Source organism: Coenobita brevimanus, chromosome 8 (assembly GCF_032717465.1).
Source record: "Coenobita brevimanus isolate Jiangsu-jjx chromosome 8, ASM3271746v2, whole genome shotgun sequence".
In the NCBI taxonomy this organism is placed as follows: Eukaryota; Metazoa; Arthropoda; class Malacostraca; order Decapoda; family Coenobitidae; genus Coenobita; species Coenobita brevimanus.
In genome coordinates this window covers 14024484-14042609 of record NC_136961.1, presented here as the reverse complement: position 1 = coordinate 14042609, position 18126 = coordinate 14024484, and the positions used below count along the sequence as shown (strand labels likewise).

General features: G+C 42.9%; 1 protein-coding gene across 1 annotated transcript; it reads right to left on the bottom strand.

The window, feature by feature from the left end:
* Nucleotides 1-11189: 11189 nt before the first annotated feature.
* On the bottom strand, nt 11190-12539 carry LOC145406683 (zinc finger MYM-type protein 1-like). Its single transcript, XM_080277783.1, has one exon. It carries the CDS (start codon nt 12537-12539, stop codon nt 11190-11192), a length of 1350 nt encoding a protein of 449 aa, XP_080133909.1.
* Between the last annotated feature and the right edge of the window lie 5587 nt (nt 12540-18126).

Genomic DNA, 18126 nt, shown 5'->3' with positions numbered 1-18126 from the left:
CCTTATAATTACACTGAGCGTCAGTTTGTCGCATTTATTTCAGAGTATCAGCGTCCTATCGCATTCACACCTTATCAGAAGTGCAGAAGCATGTGAAACTCAATGAAACATGGGTGAATACACAGACCCACGTCACACTGAACGCACTCATAGCAGGTGTCCTTTCTGTGATTGGTGGGTCTCACGCGGGAATTGCTACACACATGACACTTGCGTTGGGGCCTAGGTCTATTTGCTTGAGGAGGTATAGGAGTGGGGAAATGGCAGGCGGATAATCTCAGGGGAGGGTGGGCACCTGGGGCTGTGTGGGTGCGGTGTTGGGGCCTTTCAACCGCATACCTTGCAATAATCTCTCGTGTCATCTCCCTCACAAACCCTTCAAAGGTTTCCTGAACTCTTGTTGTCATGGCGTGAAGGTGGTGGCAATTCAGGACAGTAATGTCAAGCAGGTGAAAGAATAGTTTTTGTACCACTTCATCGTGATCCTGGCACACTCGACAGCGGATACCATGGAGTCTGACTGGTCCACCAGGCGCATGTTGATATTATAATCAAGCACACACTCAGGTTTCCATACGTGGCGCCTGTTCTCGCTCTGATAATCTACCGACTCTGTATGGTGCATCAAGGGGCGGTGAACCGTGGACAAGAGGCGGACTTCTCTATTGTGGTTCCACACTGTTGCAAGGATATTGTTGGCCTGGAAGAAGACAACCTCATTTCTGTCAAGTTTCTGCCCCACCTTGACCATGTGACGCAGGTTCACCTTGACGGTCCCACAGATCCCCGTGTCATGCCTGTGTAGATAACGAGCGAGAAGAGGGCTAGTGTACCAATTGTCAAGGTAAAGGACGTGACCACGATGAAGATAGTCTTCTATCATTGTCTTTACCACTGCTCCCGACAGACCAATACTCCGATCTTCTATTATGTCTGTCTGTGCACCGGTATACAAGACTATGTCTTGCACATACCCAGTCCTGCAGTCACACATAACAAAGATCTTGAACCCAAAACGGTGCCTTTTGCCGGGTATGTACTCCCGAAATGAAATATTGCCTCTCCACAACACAAGACTCTCGTCTATGACGAGGTCTCTATAGGGATAAAATGAGGAACGGAAAATCTGCCTTAGGTGATCAAAAACCAACCTAATTCGCTTCATCTTATCTGTGTCATTAGATTTGCAGGATCATCAGCATCATAGAAATGGAGGCAGCTTAGAATGTGCTGAAACCAATTACGGCTCATTACTTGGCCAAATATTGGTGTAAGCATAATAGGGTCCCTTGTCCAGTATGCAGGAATTCGGTTCTTTCATACAATACCCATCAAAAGTACCAAGGCCAAAAACAAAAACATTTCTGCACGGGAGACTGGGTAATCATAGAGGATAGAATGCCTGCTTCTTGTGCCCTGTCTTTCACTCTCACGGTGCAGGCTGTTAGCGAACCGGTTTGTTTGATCCACTATTTCCTCCACAAAACCCTCTCTGAAGAAAAGATGGAAAAAATCCAGCCTGGTTGAATTAGGGTGAATACTGGGAGCAATGCATCCAGCACGCCCCTGCTCAGTGAATGGGTGAATGAGGGGAGTAAAATCACTCCCATCCTCCCAATTCCATGCCACAAAATCCTCGTCCCGATCGTCCCCATCCTCACCTTCATCAGGGTGGGGAGGAGATGATGGTTGGGGAGGTTGGGGAGGAGGAGTGCGTAGGGCTTCCCGACTCTCACTCCTCTTTCCTCGGCCTTTACCCTTCCCCATTCCCTTACCCTTACGGCCTTGGGGAACATCAGGGGGCTGTGGGGAGGAAGCCCGGGGATATTGGGGAGCATAAGACGTGCTGGGGAGTGGCTCCTTCTCACCTCCCTGCTCCATCACCACACAGGTGATTCACCACCCACCCTCACTGCCCCACGTGGTAAGCCCCGCCGCCTCACACCACCACGTGACTCACTCCCGCCACTCTCACTTTCCACACCCCTCCCAACACTTTCCCTTTCACTCCCCACTCCCTCAACGCCACTTCCGCCATCCCCAAACAAAACACTAGGCCCATACCTGTTAGAACGATGTGGTGTGCGCTCTGGGCCACGATGAGTAATAACCTCATGGCCGTACCACGTGGCAGCACGTCCCACGGCTCTGTCCTCGTCCTCATCCTCGAAATCGGGCTCCATGTCACGTAGGGGCTGGCTAGAGGATCTTGCACGTTGTTTTTGTGCAGCCTGACCCTCTCCTGCAGCACGATATGTCATGTAACGCTGCTTCCTGGGGGACGGGACTTCCTCATCACTGCTGCTGCTTTCCACATCCTCTGGTTGGACATAATCTTTGTCCATCTCCTCATCATCGAGTGGCGAATCACTATCGCCAGTAAAGGCATCCAGGGCGGCTTGAATTTCCTTGTCTGAGAGACCTCTATGCGCCATGTCTGAGCAGGACCGTTGTTAACAGGGGAGTGACCGAGCCGCAGGTGAGTGCGGGTCGCGCGGGGTCGCCGAGTGTCCCCACCTGGTGGCAGGTAGGGGAAGGTTGTGCGACACTACGTACCAAAAATCTCGCGCGAATTTTGAAAATTGTGGAAATTATGCAACTTGCAATTGCAAAACGTACCAGTACGTCGATGGGACTGGCAAATGCAAAATGTTGCAATGTATCCATACGTTGATGGGACGTCTCGGATTAAGCTTTATTATGGCTTATAGTTCTACTGCAAATGAGGATGGTATGCCTCACTGAGGACGAGATACATTCCTTTTATGGCTTTTGTAATGAATTAATGTATATCTTGCCAGTATTGCAGCATGAGAGTTTGCATACTGCTACCAGCTGAACACACATTCATCCGACTGTAGATTTGTTGCCTACTTTGTTCCCTTGCAGAGTCTGGTATTAGGTGTCACCTAATAGCAGAGTTCACAAACTCCCCGGAGTTGCCAATTTTCGCCTGATGATTTGAAAAATATTAATGCAGTCAACCAAACTACTGTTTTGTGTTTCCTTTATCACTTTGATCATTATTATAATATTATTATATATATCTACTCAAAAAAATGAGGAAAAGAAGCTTCATTATGATAAATTTGAAGGAAATCACTAAACTAACAAATCTAACCGTCTAAACGTTGGGATAAATATACTTTGTAGCTTAAAACCAATTACTATCATTCCTAGCCATGTCTTGTATTGCTGTTTTAATCAAATAACACTTTCAGATATGTCTGTATATGGTACTAGCATGAAGTTGTTTGGCAGCAAAATATGTATAGGAATCAGATGAATAATGCATGCACACGTCAGCACTAATTTTTTGTTGTTGCCATCCTGAAAATATCAGAACTTGGGATTTAGGTCGGCGGCTTCATCTTCGCATGTTTTTGGCTTCATAAACTGCGCTTTTTGATAATGTATAGTCGGTACATTCTCTTCAGCATTTCCCAAATGAAATTTCAGTCTCTTTGATAATTAAAATAATTTATATGCATTTCAAATTAAACTTGCTGCGAGACTTATCATTATGTCATAAATTCTAATGGGCCACTTGTCATTTTATGCAGTCTCGTAACTGTTCTGCAGAATTTTAGTAAATCTGTCTATTTATCTATCTATTGCCAGACTCCTTAGTCCCGTAAGGAGGGGCCACAAAAATATCGCCTCCATGTCGCCCTTTCCCCGGCCATTTCACTACCCTGCTCCCAGCTCATACCCCTCTCATATACCACTCCATTCTATCTCTCCATCTCATCCTTGGCCTCCCCCTCCCTCCCCCCCTCCACCTCACTCATATACACTTTCCTCGTCAGTCTCTCACTCTCCATCATCTCCACATGGCCAAACCACCTCAGTGTGTTTACCCTAACGCTTCCTATCACATCCACATCCACACCACAACGCTCCTTCACATCCTTATTTGTCAGTCTCTTCATGTGACTCCACATGTTCCCTTCAAATAACTCATTTCGACTGTTCTCACTCTAGACTTCTGTCTCTCCAACAACGCCCAAGCTTCACTTTCATACGTTAGAGTTGGTATCACAACACTGTCATGCAGTAACTTTTTCATTTCCATACTCACTTCCCTGTTTCTTATCACTGCTTTCAAGGAACCAGCAACCTTTCCTACTTGATGTACCTTTTCAAGCACTTCATCGTCTAAACTTCCATCCTTTGTCATCACACTACCCAGGCACTTAAACTCACTCACATTTTCCCTTTCCTCCTCATCCAACCTCACTGTACATTCACTGACTTCATTTCTCTCGAAGACCATAACTTTCCTCTTCGCTACATTCACCTTTTGATTTCATTTCTTACACACTCTCCCTAACTCATCCACCAAGCCTTGCAGCTCCCCTTCGTCTTCACTTAACAACACAGTATCATCTGCAAGTAGCAGTACAGGGAGTTTCCAAACATTGTCCTCTCTCATTAGGGCCGCTCTAACATCCACTGCCCTACCTTGTATCTCCTTTACAACCCCATCCATATACAGATTGAACAACCATGGATACATGACACATCCCTGTTTCAACCCAACCTTCAAATAGAAAAATTCACTCAGTTCACTATCCACACGCACTGCAGCCTTAGCCTCCTCATACATACTCTTCACGGCATTCAACAGCTTCACATCTACTCCATATATTTTTAATGCTTTTCACAACTCTTGTCTATCCACCCTGTCATATGCTTTTTCCAAATCCATGAAAGCCGCATACAACTACTTTCCTTTCTCTAGGAACTTTTCTGCTAAAGATCTAAGGAATAATATCTGATATAAACAACCTCTTCCCTTCCTAAATCCTCCTTGTTCTTCTCCAACTAATTCATCTGTTATTTCCCTAACTCTATCAATAAGTATCCTGTCATATACTTTTCCTATTACACTAAGAAGACAAATGCCCCTATGATTACCACACACTTCTTTTTTCTCTTTTCCTTTGTGCAGGGGAGTAATAATACCTGACTTCCAATCCTCCGGAATTCTGCCTTCCTCCCAGGCCAATCTGCACATCGTCCACATCCATTCTACCACCATCTCTCCCTCATGCTTCACTATTTCACCGCACACTCCATCAATTTGGGGGGCTTTCCCCATTTTGACTTTCTTAATTGCTTCCACAACCTCCATCCTACTGATTTTGTTCTCTCTTCTCACATCCCTTCTTCTCCCAGCCATTCACCAACCTTTTATACGCACATTACTTTTAGTCTCTATGTTCAAGAATTCCTTGAAGTGTTCTCTCCATCTGCTCACTTTTTCTCCTTTGTCCTTTAGTAATCTATCATTTTTATCTTTCATTCCCCGACTAACTTCTTTGGCACCCTGTATAACTCTCTTTACCTCTTTCCAGAACATTTTCTAACATTCACTCCATTTTTCACTCATATTCCTCATCCACTCACTTCTCTCTCTTACTAATCTTTTAACCTCTCTTTTCCGCTCTCTACATATAACTCTCTCTTCCATCTCAACTTCTTCCACACCCTTGTTTTTCATCCACACACTATATGCTTTCTTCTTTTGTGCTACACCCTGTCTCAGCTTTTCATTCCACCATGCTATTCCTTGCACCCCCTCTCGTTTTCTCTTCACGTCACACATCACCTCATATGCTGCACAGATTTCTTCTGTGATATTCTTGCTCACACCTGCCACGTCCCCCATCTGCTCCAATCCATATTTACCCAATCACTCCTCCACTTCTCTCTTACATCCTGCCTTTTTTCCATCATCTTTGTAACCTTTCCATCCCCCTTGTATGAACTACTTCCTCCTGTCCTTCCCTTCTTCTATTCCTCAATTTCATTTGGACAATCTCACCACCACTAATTGATGGTCAGAAAGACCACTCCACCAACCTCTATAATATAGCTCTTGCATACATTACACACCTTCTCATCCTATTAGCCACATACACATAATCAGTCATTGCCTTCCGTTCATTCAGTTCACCACCCACCCTTCTCATCACTCGCCATGTATACCTGTGGATCATTTTGTGCCTGAAGAGGATATTGACTAACACCAGCCCCCTCCCGGCACAAATGTCCACTAAAGCACTGACATTCTCATCCATCTCTGCAGACACACCCCTTTCACCAATTACTCCATCATCCTTCGCATTCCCTACTTTCCCATTCATATCTCCAATCAAAACCACTCTCATTTCTCTTAAACTTTCCACATTTGTCCAGAACTCTTCTCTCTCTGTTACACGATTTTGCGTTGGTGCACACACACACACACACACACACACACACACACACACACACACACACAGTCACCCAAATTTGTAGTCCAACTTTCAGTTTTATCCACACAATCCTTGAGTCAACTGATCCATACTGTCTTATATTCTCTTTTCATCTGTTACAACAATACACACTCTTTTGCCCTCTCATTCTCAACTACCCCCGTGCATACTGTATACCCCATCCATACTCCCATTCTCTCACACTCTCACCTTTTTATTTTGTTTCAGTTAGTAAATCCTATATAGAAAACTGGCATAATAAACATGATTGCAGTATTGTAATCACTCCCACTGTTCCATTTAGTTTTAGTTAGTAAATCATTTACAGAAAACTGGTATAAAAAACCGTGATTACAGTACCGTAACCACTCTCACCTCTCCATTTAGTTTGTTAATAAATCATATATAGAAAACTGGTATAACAAACAGTGATTATAGTATTGAAGAATTTATGTACTCTCCATCACTAAATATCACGGAAGGGAAGGGACTTTAGAAAATATATGGTTCTGCAAACCGGGAGCAGTCGACCGAGTTCCTAATTAAATTACCCGGTGATCACTGACAACTCCTGAGTTTGTGAACGTGCCCATTAGAGAAAATGAGGCAATGACGTTCACCTGTAAGTATAAGCATGTGTCCAACGTAACCCAGTTATTGATGAATGAATTTGAGTATCTTGAAGTAGTTAAAATATTAATAATCTAATAAATCAAACCTTCCACCATATATTAAATGTTGAAAATTGTTAAAAGTAAAAACAATTGTTAGACGGCATCAGTCGATACATTTTCTGACATATCACTGTTTTATTCGTTAGCGGAGGATAGCGTTTTGTAATGGAGGAGACCATTGACTACCCAGTGACCCCTTCCTCTCTCTTTCACTCCGCCCGCCTTCTCCTCTTCCCCCCACCCCACACTCCCTCTCTCTACCCGTCCTCTCTTCCACGTCACTCTCTCTCCCACCACCACCATCATTCCGTGTGTTGCCGGAAGTCTGCTAATGCAATTTTTTTTTTTTTTATGTAAATCTAAGTTACTTTAAGTCTGTATATATTTTGCATAGTTAAACTAATCCCTTGGTTTATAGCATTATGGCTGCATTTAGATTACAGAAGAAAACTCAAGATTGCAGTCGGCATTGTTGCTTTATAACCTATCAGCTGCCTACTGCAATAATTCTGATCTCCAGTAATACTACACAATCGCTGTTGACGCTCTCCCACCTCTCCCTCAGCCCAACACCAAGTTCCATGCCACACAGTAGTGAGTGGTTCGGCACGATCACACGTCAAACCTTGGGCTGAGCCGGCATTGGCAACGCTGGGTGGTAAACGCGAGAGTGGAGCCAACTGTACAAAGTCTTTTTGGAGTAGAAAAATTGAATGAGAATGAATAAGAATAGAGTTTCGCCTTTTTTGGCCAGGGAGACGCTGAGTACCCCTGCTAGTGTGTGTGTGTGTATGTGTGTGTGTGTGTGTGTGTGTGTGTATTCATGGGGCGACATAGGATTGGATGATGGATGGATGGTTATATCCATCCATCCATCACCCAATCCTATGTCGCCCCAACAGTTATGGGGATGACAAAGCGATTAAGGACATTATCAAAAGAAACTGGCAACCTACTGATGAGAACTGTAAGCCCAGGGTTGTTGTATACAAGAACCATGCACGAGTGCCTTGGTTATGAAAAACAACCTAACCTGTCGGACTGATATGCTGTCCAAAACTAATGTAATGTATGAATATCAATGTACAACCGAGGACTGCACACCTCGTAACAATACCTACATTGGTCATACTCTCAGTCGCCGTCTATCTTTACACGTGCAAGATTGAACCATCAAACAACATCACCGAGAGCACCATGGCAATAACGTAGATAGGGGTAACTTTGGGTAGAAAACTAAAATACTTGCACATAATAATGACAGAAGAAAACTGAAGGTGGTAGAAGCAGTGTATATAAAAGGAAGAGTACCGATGATTAATATGAAAACTAACATGATTGCCAGCAACTCATTATTCAACAGAGCTACACTCAAACCACCACCACGGTCAAGCGCAAATAGAGGGGAAATCAGGTCACTCCTCCCGCATACCAGAGGGTCAAGGTTGTTGCCACCCCAGCATACCGGAGGGGATCAGGTCGTTTCCTGTCAAGGCTCACGCAGCACCCGTGACCTGCCTGTCAGCCATAAATACAGACAGGAGTAAGTATAGGCTCAGTCGTGCTCCGCTGTTTCTCCATGTAAGACATCATGTGCCTCGTAACCCTACTCTAATCTTAATGTAGTTAATTGCATGTTATTGTTAAAAGTTCTAGGACTCCTTTATGTATACTTCCTTCTTTGTATTAGTTTTCTCATATAATTTTTACATGATTTTGATGTTCCTTCGGTAATTGTAGAGTATCTGTGACAGTGGCGGCGCCAGGAAATTTTCATTGGGGGGGCTGAGGAGGGGCTGGGGTAAAATGTGGGGGGGCTTCACAAAATGTCATCAAACTGAAGTGTTGATGGAAAATTGGTATGTACATATTCATAATATCCGATTGTACTGAGGTTCATTTTAGACACCTGTACTCTTTGAAACTGCGGTGTTAATGTATAACATTTCTTATCTCATCAAAAATTCTGCCTAATGAAAGACACAAAACTAGCAAGGAAATTCAGATTAATGTATACGCAGCATAATAACAATTATTATTTCCAGTTTATTCCATAAGATTGAAGTTTAACTCAATTAATTTAGACATCATGTGTAAGCAAGCAGTTAACATGACAGGAAAAAATTCTATGTTATGAAGTTAATACAATCTGAAGAATCAGAAGAATTTTTAAATCAAGGTGTAACGACTGTCACGTTACTTTAAAACTATGCGCCTGTTCTGGTGATTGGCAGCAAATGTGTCTATAATGGCATCAATGTTCAGCTGTTTGGCCCTCCTAGAATTAATTGATATTACAGCAAGGTTGCTGGTGCGGTTGTTGCCACTGCTGTTCCTCAAGTATGTCTTGAGGAGTTTCAGACATGAGAAGCTCCTCTCACAGGCAGCTGAGGTGACAGGGAGGGTCACTGCAATGCATACAAGTTTATACAGATCTGAGAGATTGAGACAGTTGGTAGAGGAGTTTGGAAGGGTGTGTGAAAGGAGGAATTTGAAAGTAAATGAGAATAAGAGTAAAGTGATGAAGTGTACGAGGTTGATAGATGGTAGGGGGATGAACATAGTTTTGAATGGTGAGTTGCTTGAGGAGGTAGATTGTTTTAAATATCTAGGGTCACATGTTGCTGTGGATGGAAGAATAGATGCAGAAGTGAAGTTTAGAATAAATGAAGTAGGAAAGGTGCTGGGAGGAATGAAAAAAGTGTTTAAATGTCGTTCGCTTAGAATGGATGTAAAGAGAAGGCTGTATGAGGGTGTTGTGGTACCGACTGCATTATATGGGGCTGAAACATGGAATATGGGTGTAGCAGAGAGGAAAAGTTTGAATGTAATGGAGATGAGGTGTCTGAGGAGTATGTGTGGAGTGACGCGTATGGATCGGGTGCGAAATGATGAAGTGCGAAGGAGAACTGGAGTTGTTCAGGAGATGGCTGGTAGAGTTGAGCAGAGGGTGTTGCGATGGTTTGGGCATATGGAGAGAATGGATAATGAGCGATTGGTGAAAAAGATAACTAGATCTGATGTGAGAGGTGTAAGGCTGAGAGGAAGACCACGAATAGGATGGATGGATAGTGTGAAGAGAGCGCTGGATGCGAGAGGGATGTCTGTCGAGCAAGGAAGAGTGGCTGTGCGTGACAGAAATAAATGGAGAGAAATTGTGAATAAATAAGTGATGACGCAGCCCTGAGGGGATATTCTCCCGCATTTGGGCCGATCAGCTAGTCAGGTCAGGTGCGGGTAAGGGGATGGGTATGTTATGATGTGGCAGGGGTAAACCAGCTCTGCTGTCGGGCCCTGCTGCGGATGTCACTGATTGCATTGCGCAGTTGACCCTTGTGCGGTGTGGTGCGGTGAGGATCTGTCCGTTCTCCCCTTTGGGGCTAAGATGTGAATGAATGTGTTTAAATGGATGAGTAAATGGAGAGTGTGTCGTCCTGTCTCGGCTACCTCCCTTTCCTTGGGGGAAGCAGCCTAGGTATATAGATATAGATAGATAAAGGCGTCCTTGTATGGCTCCAGCATGGCTGCAAGCTCAAGTGGTGTGGACACTTCCAGGCCATTGTCTCTCTTCCTAGCTATTAGTCTTGTCAATTGGTGGACCTCCACTGCAAGATCACCCTCTGCCACTCCATAATTGGCTGCCATTCCTGACAGCGCTTTTTTGTCCAGAAATGTAATGTGCTTAGGATTCAAGGCAGCAGCACCCATCAGAACATTACAGGCATCAGATGAAAATCGCCTGCTCAGCTCATTGAGCATTCTATCTATGATGGCATAGAAGGTCCTTCTCCTGGCATCTGGTATAGCTCCATCCCTCTGACCTGTACTGGATGTTATGATGAATTCATCCAGGTGGCTGGGAGCAGATCGTTGTCTACCTGGACGCTCAGTCTCAGTGCGTATCCCAACTACCTTGCACAAATCCTCAGCAGCCTCCTCTAACTCCTTCCAGGCAGCTTCAGTCCTCATTTCTGTCAGTCCAGACATGACAGACTGCATCAAGTCCTCTGCAGAGGCCAGCTGAAGGTCATGTGACTGGAGGTGGTTTGACAGTTGTTTGGTCATCAGTAACACTTTTTCCATGGCCATCAGAATTGTCACAAATTGCTGATCTAGCAGGATGCACAGGCCCTTTGCCTCAGTGGCTCTGTGTGCATTGTCTCCCTCCATGAGACGTTTCAAGGTTGTCACTATGGCAGGTAGGGTTCTTTTCACTGCCAGACAAGCAGCATGTTGGGAGGTCCATCTTGTGTCAGACAGTTGCTTCAACTCTATGTGCTGCCTTGTGGGATTTAATTCTTTTTATAAATTCTTCATGTACTACTGACGTAGAGAAGAACTTGTACAAGCTCTGTATAGCCACAAAAAACTCTGCTGCAGCCTGGATACTGTGTACACAATCAACGAGCACAAGGTTGAGCCTGTGAGCATAACAGTGGACATACACAGCCTGTGGTACCTTTCTCCTAAACCTCTCCTGTATACCACTGATGTGCCCTGACATGACTGCAGCTCCATCGTAGCACTGGCCAATGCAGGCGTTGTGGTCAATACCACATTTGGCCAGGGTCTCCAAGATCTTGTTGAGCAATGAGTCTGCATCCAGACCCTCGGCTGGTGTGAAGTCAAGGAACACCTCATGAAGGCTCTGTTTGTGGAGATACCTCACCACAATGGACAGCTGTTCTTGTTTGCTGACATCCTTGGTCTCATCCACCATTAGGGCAAAATGCTCTGCTCTTAGGACCTCGTTGCTGATGTCCTCTCTGATTATTGAAGCTATGATGGCGAGCAGTTCATTTTGGATATCGTGGTGCGTATATTTAGCATTGCCAGGACCACCACTCAGTTTCTTTTTGACAATGTCATCATACCTGGAAATCAGGTCCAGCAGTTCCAGGAAGTTACCTTTGTTGCCAGAATCAGTGTCTTCCTTGTGACCTCTTTGGGCAACATTTTGGCAGGCTGTGTAGAGCAGTACGTCTATTACTGCTCTAATGTAATGTCTGTTTTCCTTTACAGTTTTTTCATGGTTGGTATTAAAAGCATGTAGGATCCTAGAACCTGTTGTTTTCTGCATCTTAAACTCTGCCCAAGCTTGCATAGAAAACTTGTGTCCTGCTGAATTATCATGAGACTTCAGAGATGAGGTTGCCTTCTTCCAGTTCCGAAAGCCGTCATGGGTGAAGGACTTCTCACATTTGCTTAAGTGTACATGACCGAAATGACGACATGCAAAGCAGAATGCAGCATCTAGGATCGTGGAGTACTCCAGCCACGAATGATGATCACGCCAGTTCTTGTTGAATGACCTTGACTGGCCACTGTATTCTGTGGCTGGGTATCTCTTGAAGTCTGGACAGGTGGGACCACTATCTGGAAGCTGGCTCAGGTCATTGGGTCCAGGTAGTAGTTTCTCACCATGGGTGTGAGAAGTGCCCTCTTGTGGCTGGGGTTCTGCACTAGCCTCACCTAGTAAGGCTGCAGACTCACAATCACGATCACCACTGTCCAGGTCCTCATTAACAGCAGGTGTGTCTGTAGGAGGATCATCATCTCCCAGCCTCTTCTTGGGAATCTTGGGTAACAGGTAGCGTTCCATGATCAACCCGGCCTATGTGATCAAATATGATAAACCACCATCAGTTACTTTCATAAACAGGGAAAACAGCATAAACAAGCACACAGATCACAGAAGCATAAAACTGCATATTAGCATTACAACAGACCAGATATTTTCACACTATTTTATTCTTCTTTCCACAGCTTCTTATAATCTTATAGTAGCCTATATACATTTTTAAGTAGAAAAAAATCAACTTACACCATACCTGTAAATCAGTGCAAGACGAAAACCACAACTAATAAGCTCAGCTGCTCAGTAATTCAGTGTCTACTGCACTAAGCAATTAACAGCCAACAGACTCGGAGATCAACACACAACCGCGTCGCGTGGTAGACTGGTCTGGTAGCTGACAGGAATCGAACAGGAATGGCTCATCGTGCACTCGATTCGTGAATGCTGGGCTAGGCTAGGAGCCTAGGACCATGTAGGCCCTATAGCAGTGTGAATCCTTTACTTCATTTTAATCAAATATATTCAAATTTATTAACTTCCTGCCTCGGATTATGACATAATCGACATTCAATTATATTTCTGAAGACGAGATAATAATCGTACAGTCGTAATACACTAAAAGAATGGCTAATGTAGTTTAATAAAATAATGCTGTATTTTACTTTCACTTATCATTTTCATTATAGGATATGTAAACTAACCATCTGAATTACAAGAATTTCACAGAATATATTATAACAAAAGTTACCCTTAGTATTAGAACTAGGCTGGAAGTTTTCCTTAGAAGTTGAGTCAACTGATAAATTTTCCGTAATTTCCGTGAAATTACTATCATTCAGAATCTGCTAAATGCTAACAGCTAAAAATAATAATCACGATTTAATCTATTGTCTTGAATCTTTTCCTAAACTTATAACACTTCGTTTCGTCAACTTTTGTGTATTATTTGTAAATAGTAATACAAAATTGAAAGTTCAAATAAGGGACGTCCTGCCTAAATTCGCCTTTGGAATCTGGCAATATTGGGGAGGCTGATGGGGGGGGGGGCTTGGCTCATTATTGGGGGGGCTTCAGCCCCCCCAAGCTCCCCCTTGGCGCCGCCACTGATCTGTGAGTTTATTTGTAAATCCTGTTTACTTAAAGTCTTGAAAGTGGTGTTATGTGTGCAAGGCTTTTAGATAGTTTATTGTGATCCAGTGTACTTGTACTGCAAGCACAGAATTTCCCCACCTATCCTTGTGTAATTATTTCAATTCCAGATGTGCTTGTGATATATGTATTCCTGATGATGTCTGTGTAGACGAAACGTTGAAAAAAATGAACAACTTTGAAGAGGTGGTTTTCTCTCACTCCCATGAAGGACGAGTAACAGTCAAAAGACTGGAAATACTAGGAAGAAGATTAATAACGGCAAAAATGCTGTCGTGTTCAATTGCACTTGCATTAATAAAAATCTGCTCCCAGCATTCACACACACACACACACACACACACACACACACACACACATATATATATATATAGAAATATACAGAGAGAGAGAGAGACTGTTATTAATTGCATATTTTTATAGCGGGCGCATAAATACTTTATTTTCCGTTATTATGGCCATAAATGTCCATTGTAAAATTATATGAAAAGCATACCAGAGGATACTGAAGTGAAATTGTCGAAATAACTCGCAAAGCATGAGGTGTTAAGAAAACCTAAATCAAGATGTCTGGGTCATTTTTCCATACAATGGAATTCTAACCTACACATATACCCTTGCATAGCTGTTTGGGCCACTTTTCAATACTATACAGTTCTAAACTATACACGTTGCTACTACTACTACTATTACTACTACTACTGTTCTTGGTCAACACACGTCATCGGAGTGAAGGCGTCATATAACAAGGGGCCAAAACTGACCCTTTTTTTATTCTGTCTCACGTTCAAGCATGATGTCAAGGATAGAGGCAGAGGGTGGAGAGAATTAAACAGTTTCCATAACGTACAGTGCAAAGTTAATATATTTTTTTCTTTTACTGTATGTTTGATCCTGTAGTGGAATGAATAGCAACTGTTCCATTTAGACAGGCCCTTCCCATATGTACAGTTATTTTATGTAAAGGAATTTGATTTATTTGTTAGTACTATAAAACAGTAGATTGATAATGCAGGAAGAGGAGAAAGGGATGTGAGGGAAGGAAGGCAGGAGGAGAGAGAGAAGAAGTGGAAGGAAAAAGAGGAGAGAGGGACGTGGAGGAGAAGGGGAGGGAAGAATGGGAGATTTATGAAGGGAGCAAGGAATGGTGAAAGAAGAAGGGAAAGGAGACATAGGGGAGAGAGTTGGGGAGAAGGAGGAGGGAAGATAAAGAGATGCGGAAGGGGAGGTAGGAGGAGTGAGGGAAGAAAAGATAGGTCAGAGACAGGAAAGGGATAAGGAGAACGGATGAAAGGAGGAGGAGGAGACGGAGGAAAGAAGAGGAGAGAGCATAGACAAGAGAGACTCAAGAAGGGGTGAAGTGAGGGGTAAGAGAGTACAGGCAAGTGGAATGAAGGAAGAGAGAAAAGACAGAGGAGACTTAAACAGAGCGGGCTGGGGAGCGTTCTTCAGAGTATGATATTGAAAATTTCAGTAGTAGTAGTAGTAGTAGTAGTAGTAGCTGCACAATAAAATACATTCTGGCACCGGCTGTCGTAAAACTAAACCATCGCCCATTCTTCTTTTCTAACATTGACGAATTTTCAGAATATTAACGACTAAAGTATTTGAAGAGTTTACAGATTTTTATTTATCAGGTAGTTAGTCCTGTCATGATTGCAACAGCTTTATTTATTGTTATTCCATCCCATTTATGAGTCATAGGAGCCTGACAGAGTTCACAGAGTCTTAAAGCGCTGTCTTTCAGAATATAACGATATATCAGGGAAACACCTGAGACCCTGTTATAAGATGTCTACTAATTTACAGTACAGTATCAGTGGTACTGTTACTACTACTATTACTATTACTACTACTACTATTACAACTACTACTACTACTACTACTAGAGGTAGTAGTAGTAGTGGTGGGACTACTACTGCTACCTCTACTATTACTACATTATTGCTATTACTACTACAACTACTGTTATTATTATTAGTTTTATTATTATTAATATTATTATTATTACTATTATTATTATTATTATTATTATTATTAAGATTGTTGTGTGTGTGTGTGTGTGTGTGTGTGTGTGTGTGTGTGGGCATAGACTAGATAACTCATTCCTTAAGACAGGATTCCTCCTACCTGCCGTACACCTTCACACCTCACTCACAGGCTCCTATAACCCACTCAGCTGAAGAAATTGTGTAGGAATATGCTAATCTTTCCACGCGTACAGTTGTCCACGCTAATCTATCCAACTCGTTGTTTTTCATGCTAATCTTTCCACGTCTATTGGTCTTCATGCTAATCTTTCCGCGTCTACTGTTCTTCATGCTAATCTTTCCACATCAACTGTCCTTGATGCTAATCTTATCACGTTATTGTTCTTCATGCTAATCTTATCACGTTATTGTTCTTCATGCTAATCTTTCCGCGTCTATGTTCTTCATGCTAATCTTTCCACGTCCATCATGCTAATCTTTCCACCTCTAAAGTTCGTCATTCTAATCTTTCCACGTCTACTGTTCTTTACGCTAATCTTTCCACGTCTATGTTCATGTTAATATTTCCACGTCTATTGTTCTTCATGCTTATCTTTCCAACTCAATTGTTCTTCACACTGCTGTAATCTTTCCACGTCTACCGTTCTTCATGCTAATCTTTCCACGTCTACTGTTCTTCATGCTAATCTTTCCACTCTTCCCCCACCCCTCCTCGTAGCGATATGTCAGCTCACAGCATTTCATCATTATTACTTTCTCTCTCTCTCTCTCTCTCTCTCTCTCTCTCTTTCTGTGTGTGTGTGTGTGTGTGTGTGTGTGTGTGTGTGTGTGTGTGTGTGTGTGTGTGTGTGTGTGTGTGTGTGTGTGTGTAGGAGGGGTGAATCAGGGTGCAGAAAAATCGGACAAGGCAATGTGATAATGGATGGTCTGTTCAACAACATATCCAGTGAAATGAGCCACACACTCATTCATTCGCCATTTAAGCCCCCGCAGTCCTGGTGGTAATTGATATGGGCACTTTTTCTACACATATTTCCACATTTACCCACCGATAGAGTCAATAAAAAGCAAACCAAACTACCAAGGAAAAAAAAAAAGCCATACTGAAAAGCCTATCCTTTTCATGGACGGGGGTGCGACAGGTAGGAAGTGGGTAGGTGGGTAAATAGGCAGGTTGGTAACAAGCAAGGTAGATAGAGAGAGAGGTTTTATTATGCTGAGTGAGTCATCAGAGCCTGTTTGTGTTGTTATCATTAAATGATCCCTAGAAAATCTGGCAACCCCCTCAGGAGGCGAGATAAGGGGCACTACAGGGAGAGAGAGAGAGAGATGCCATTCTCACGAGATACAGCCTTCCGTCAACACACGCTTTCTCCAGTGCCATCTCAACTCTCGTACGTATTTCGGGAAGTGAACTCCTACTTTTGCGACAACCGGTACCGAATGGTGAAGTATAATGGGTTACAGATATTAGACACAAACAATAAGCAACATTACTGTCCTCATAGAATGCGTTTTTTATGAATCAAAATTGAAAACGTTGTCGCTTTTCACTGTTACCACCTTGATTATTTTTATCGCTGGTTTGTTTTCATGTCAGGGACCTGGGTCGCTTTCACAGCCTGAATACTAAGAAGGGGTTGCACTGAATTCGGCGAGGCTAAGAGAAGTGTTGGCCAACTTCTGAGCATTACTGTACATGTTATTTTCTTTTCTTTTCTCTTTTTTTTTTTTTTTTTTTTTTTTTTTAGTTAATTGGGTCCGTTTCTGCAGTAAAAGTTAGGGTTTGTTGTTAATATTTTAAAGTAACTATGCTCATTATTTATTTTTGGTATTTAAAAGGGATTTAACCTCAGTTTGGTACTGACTGTGCTCAATCTACGTTTTAAATATCAGCCATCGATATTATCAGCCAAAAATATAATCAGAATGAAAGAAAAGCATTCGGCAGCCGAATGCTAATCGCTCGTCAGAATATGATGTTGGCTGTGTCCAAGATTTTGGTCATATCTTTATGCCCTGAAGGTTTCATGTTCCAATCTCAAGCCGTTCATGACATATAATGGTGCTAAAGGCGGCCGATAAAAACTAATTGAACATTGGGAGCCATTCTAGTGACCTTGTCTTTGATCCCGAGTGCCCTTTTTCGAACTCGTCCAAGATTTTGGCCATATCTTGATACCCTGTAAGTTTCATGTTGGTAGCTCGTCATTCATGTGATACAGTGGTGCTACATGCAGGTTATAAAACCTAGTTGAACATTGGCACCCATTTTGGTGACGTTGTCTTTGACCTTGAGTGCCCATTTTCTAACTCGGCCAGGATTTTGGCCATATTATGATACTCTGTAAGTTTCATGTTGATAGATCAAACCATTCATAAGATATATTAGGAACACACACACACACACACACACACACACACACACACACACACACACACACACACACACACAGGCAACTAAAACATTA

What these genes read in the sequence shown, in the direction of transcription:
- LOC145406683 (XM_080277783.1), bottom strand. Translation starts at nt 12,539, where the DNA reads ATGGAACGCTACCTGTTACCCAAGATTCCCAAGAAGAGGCTGGGAGAT.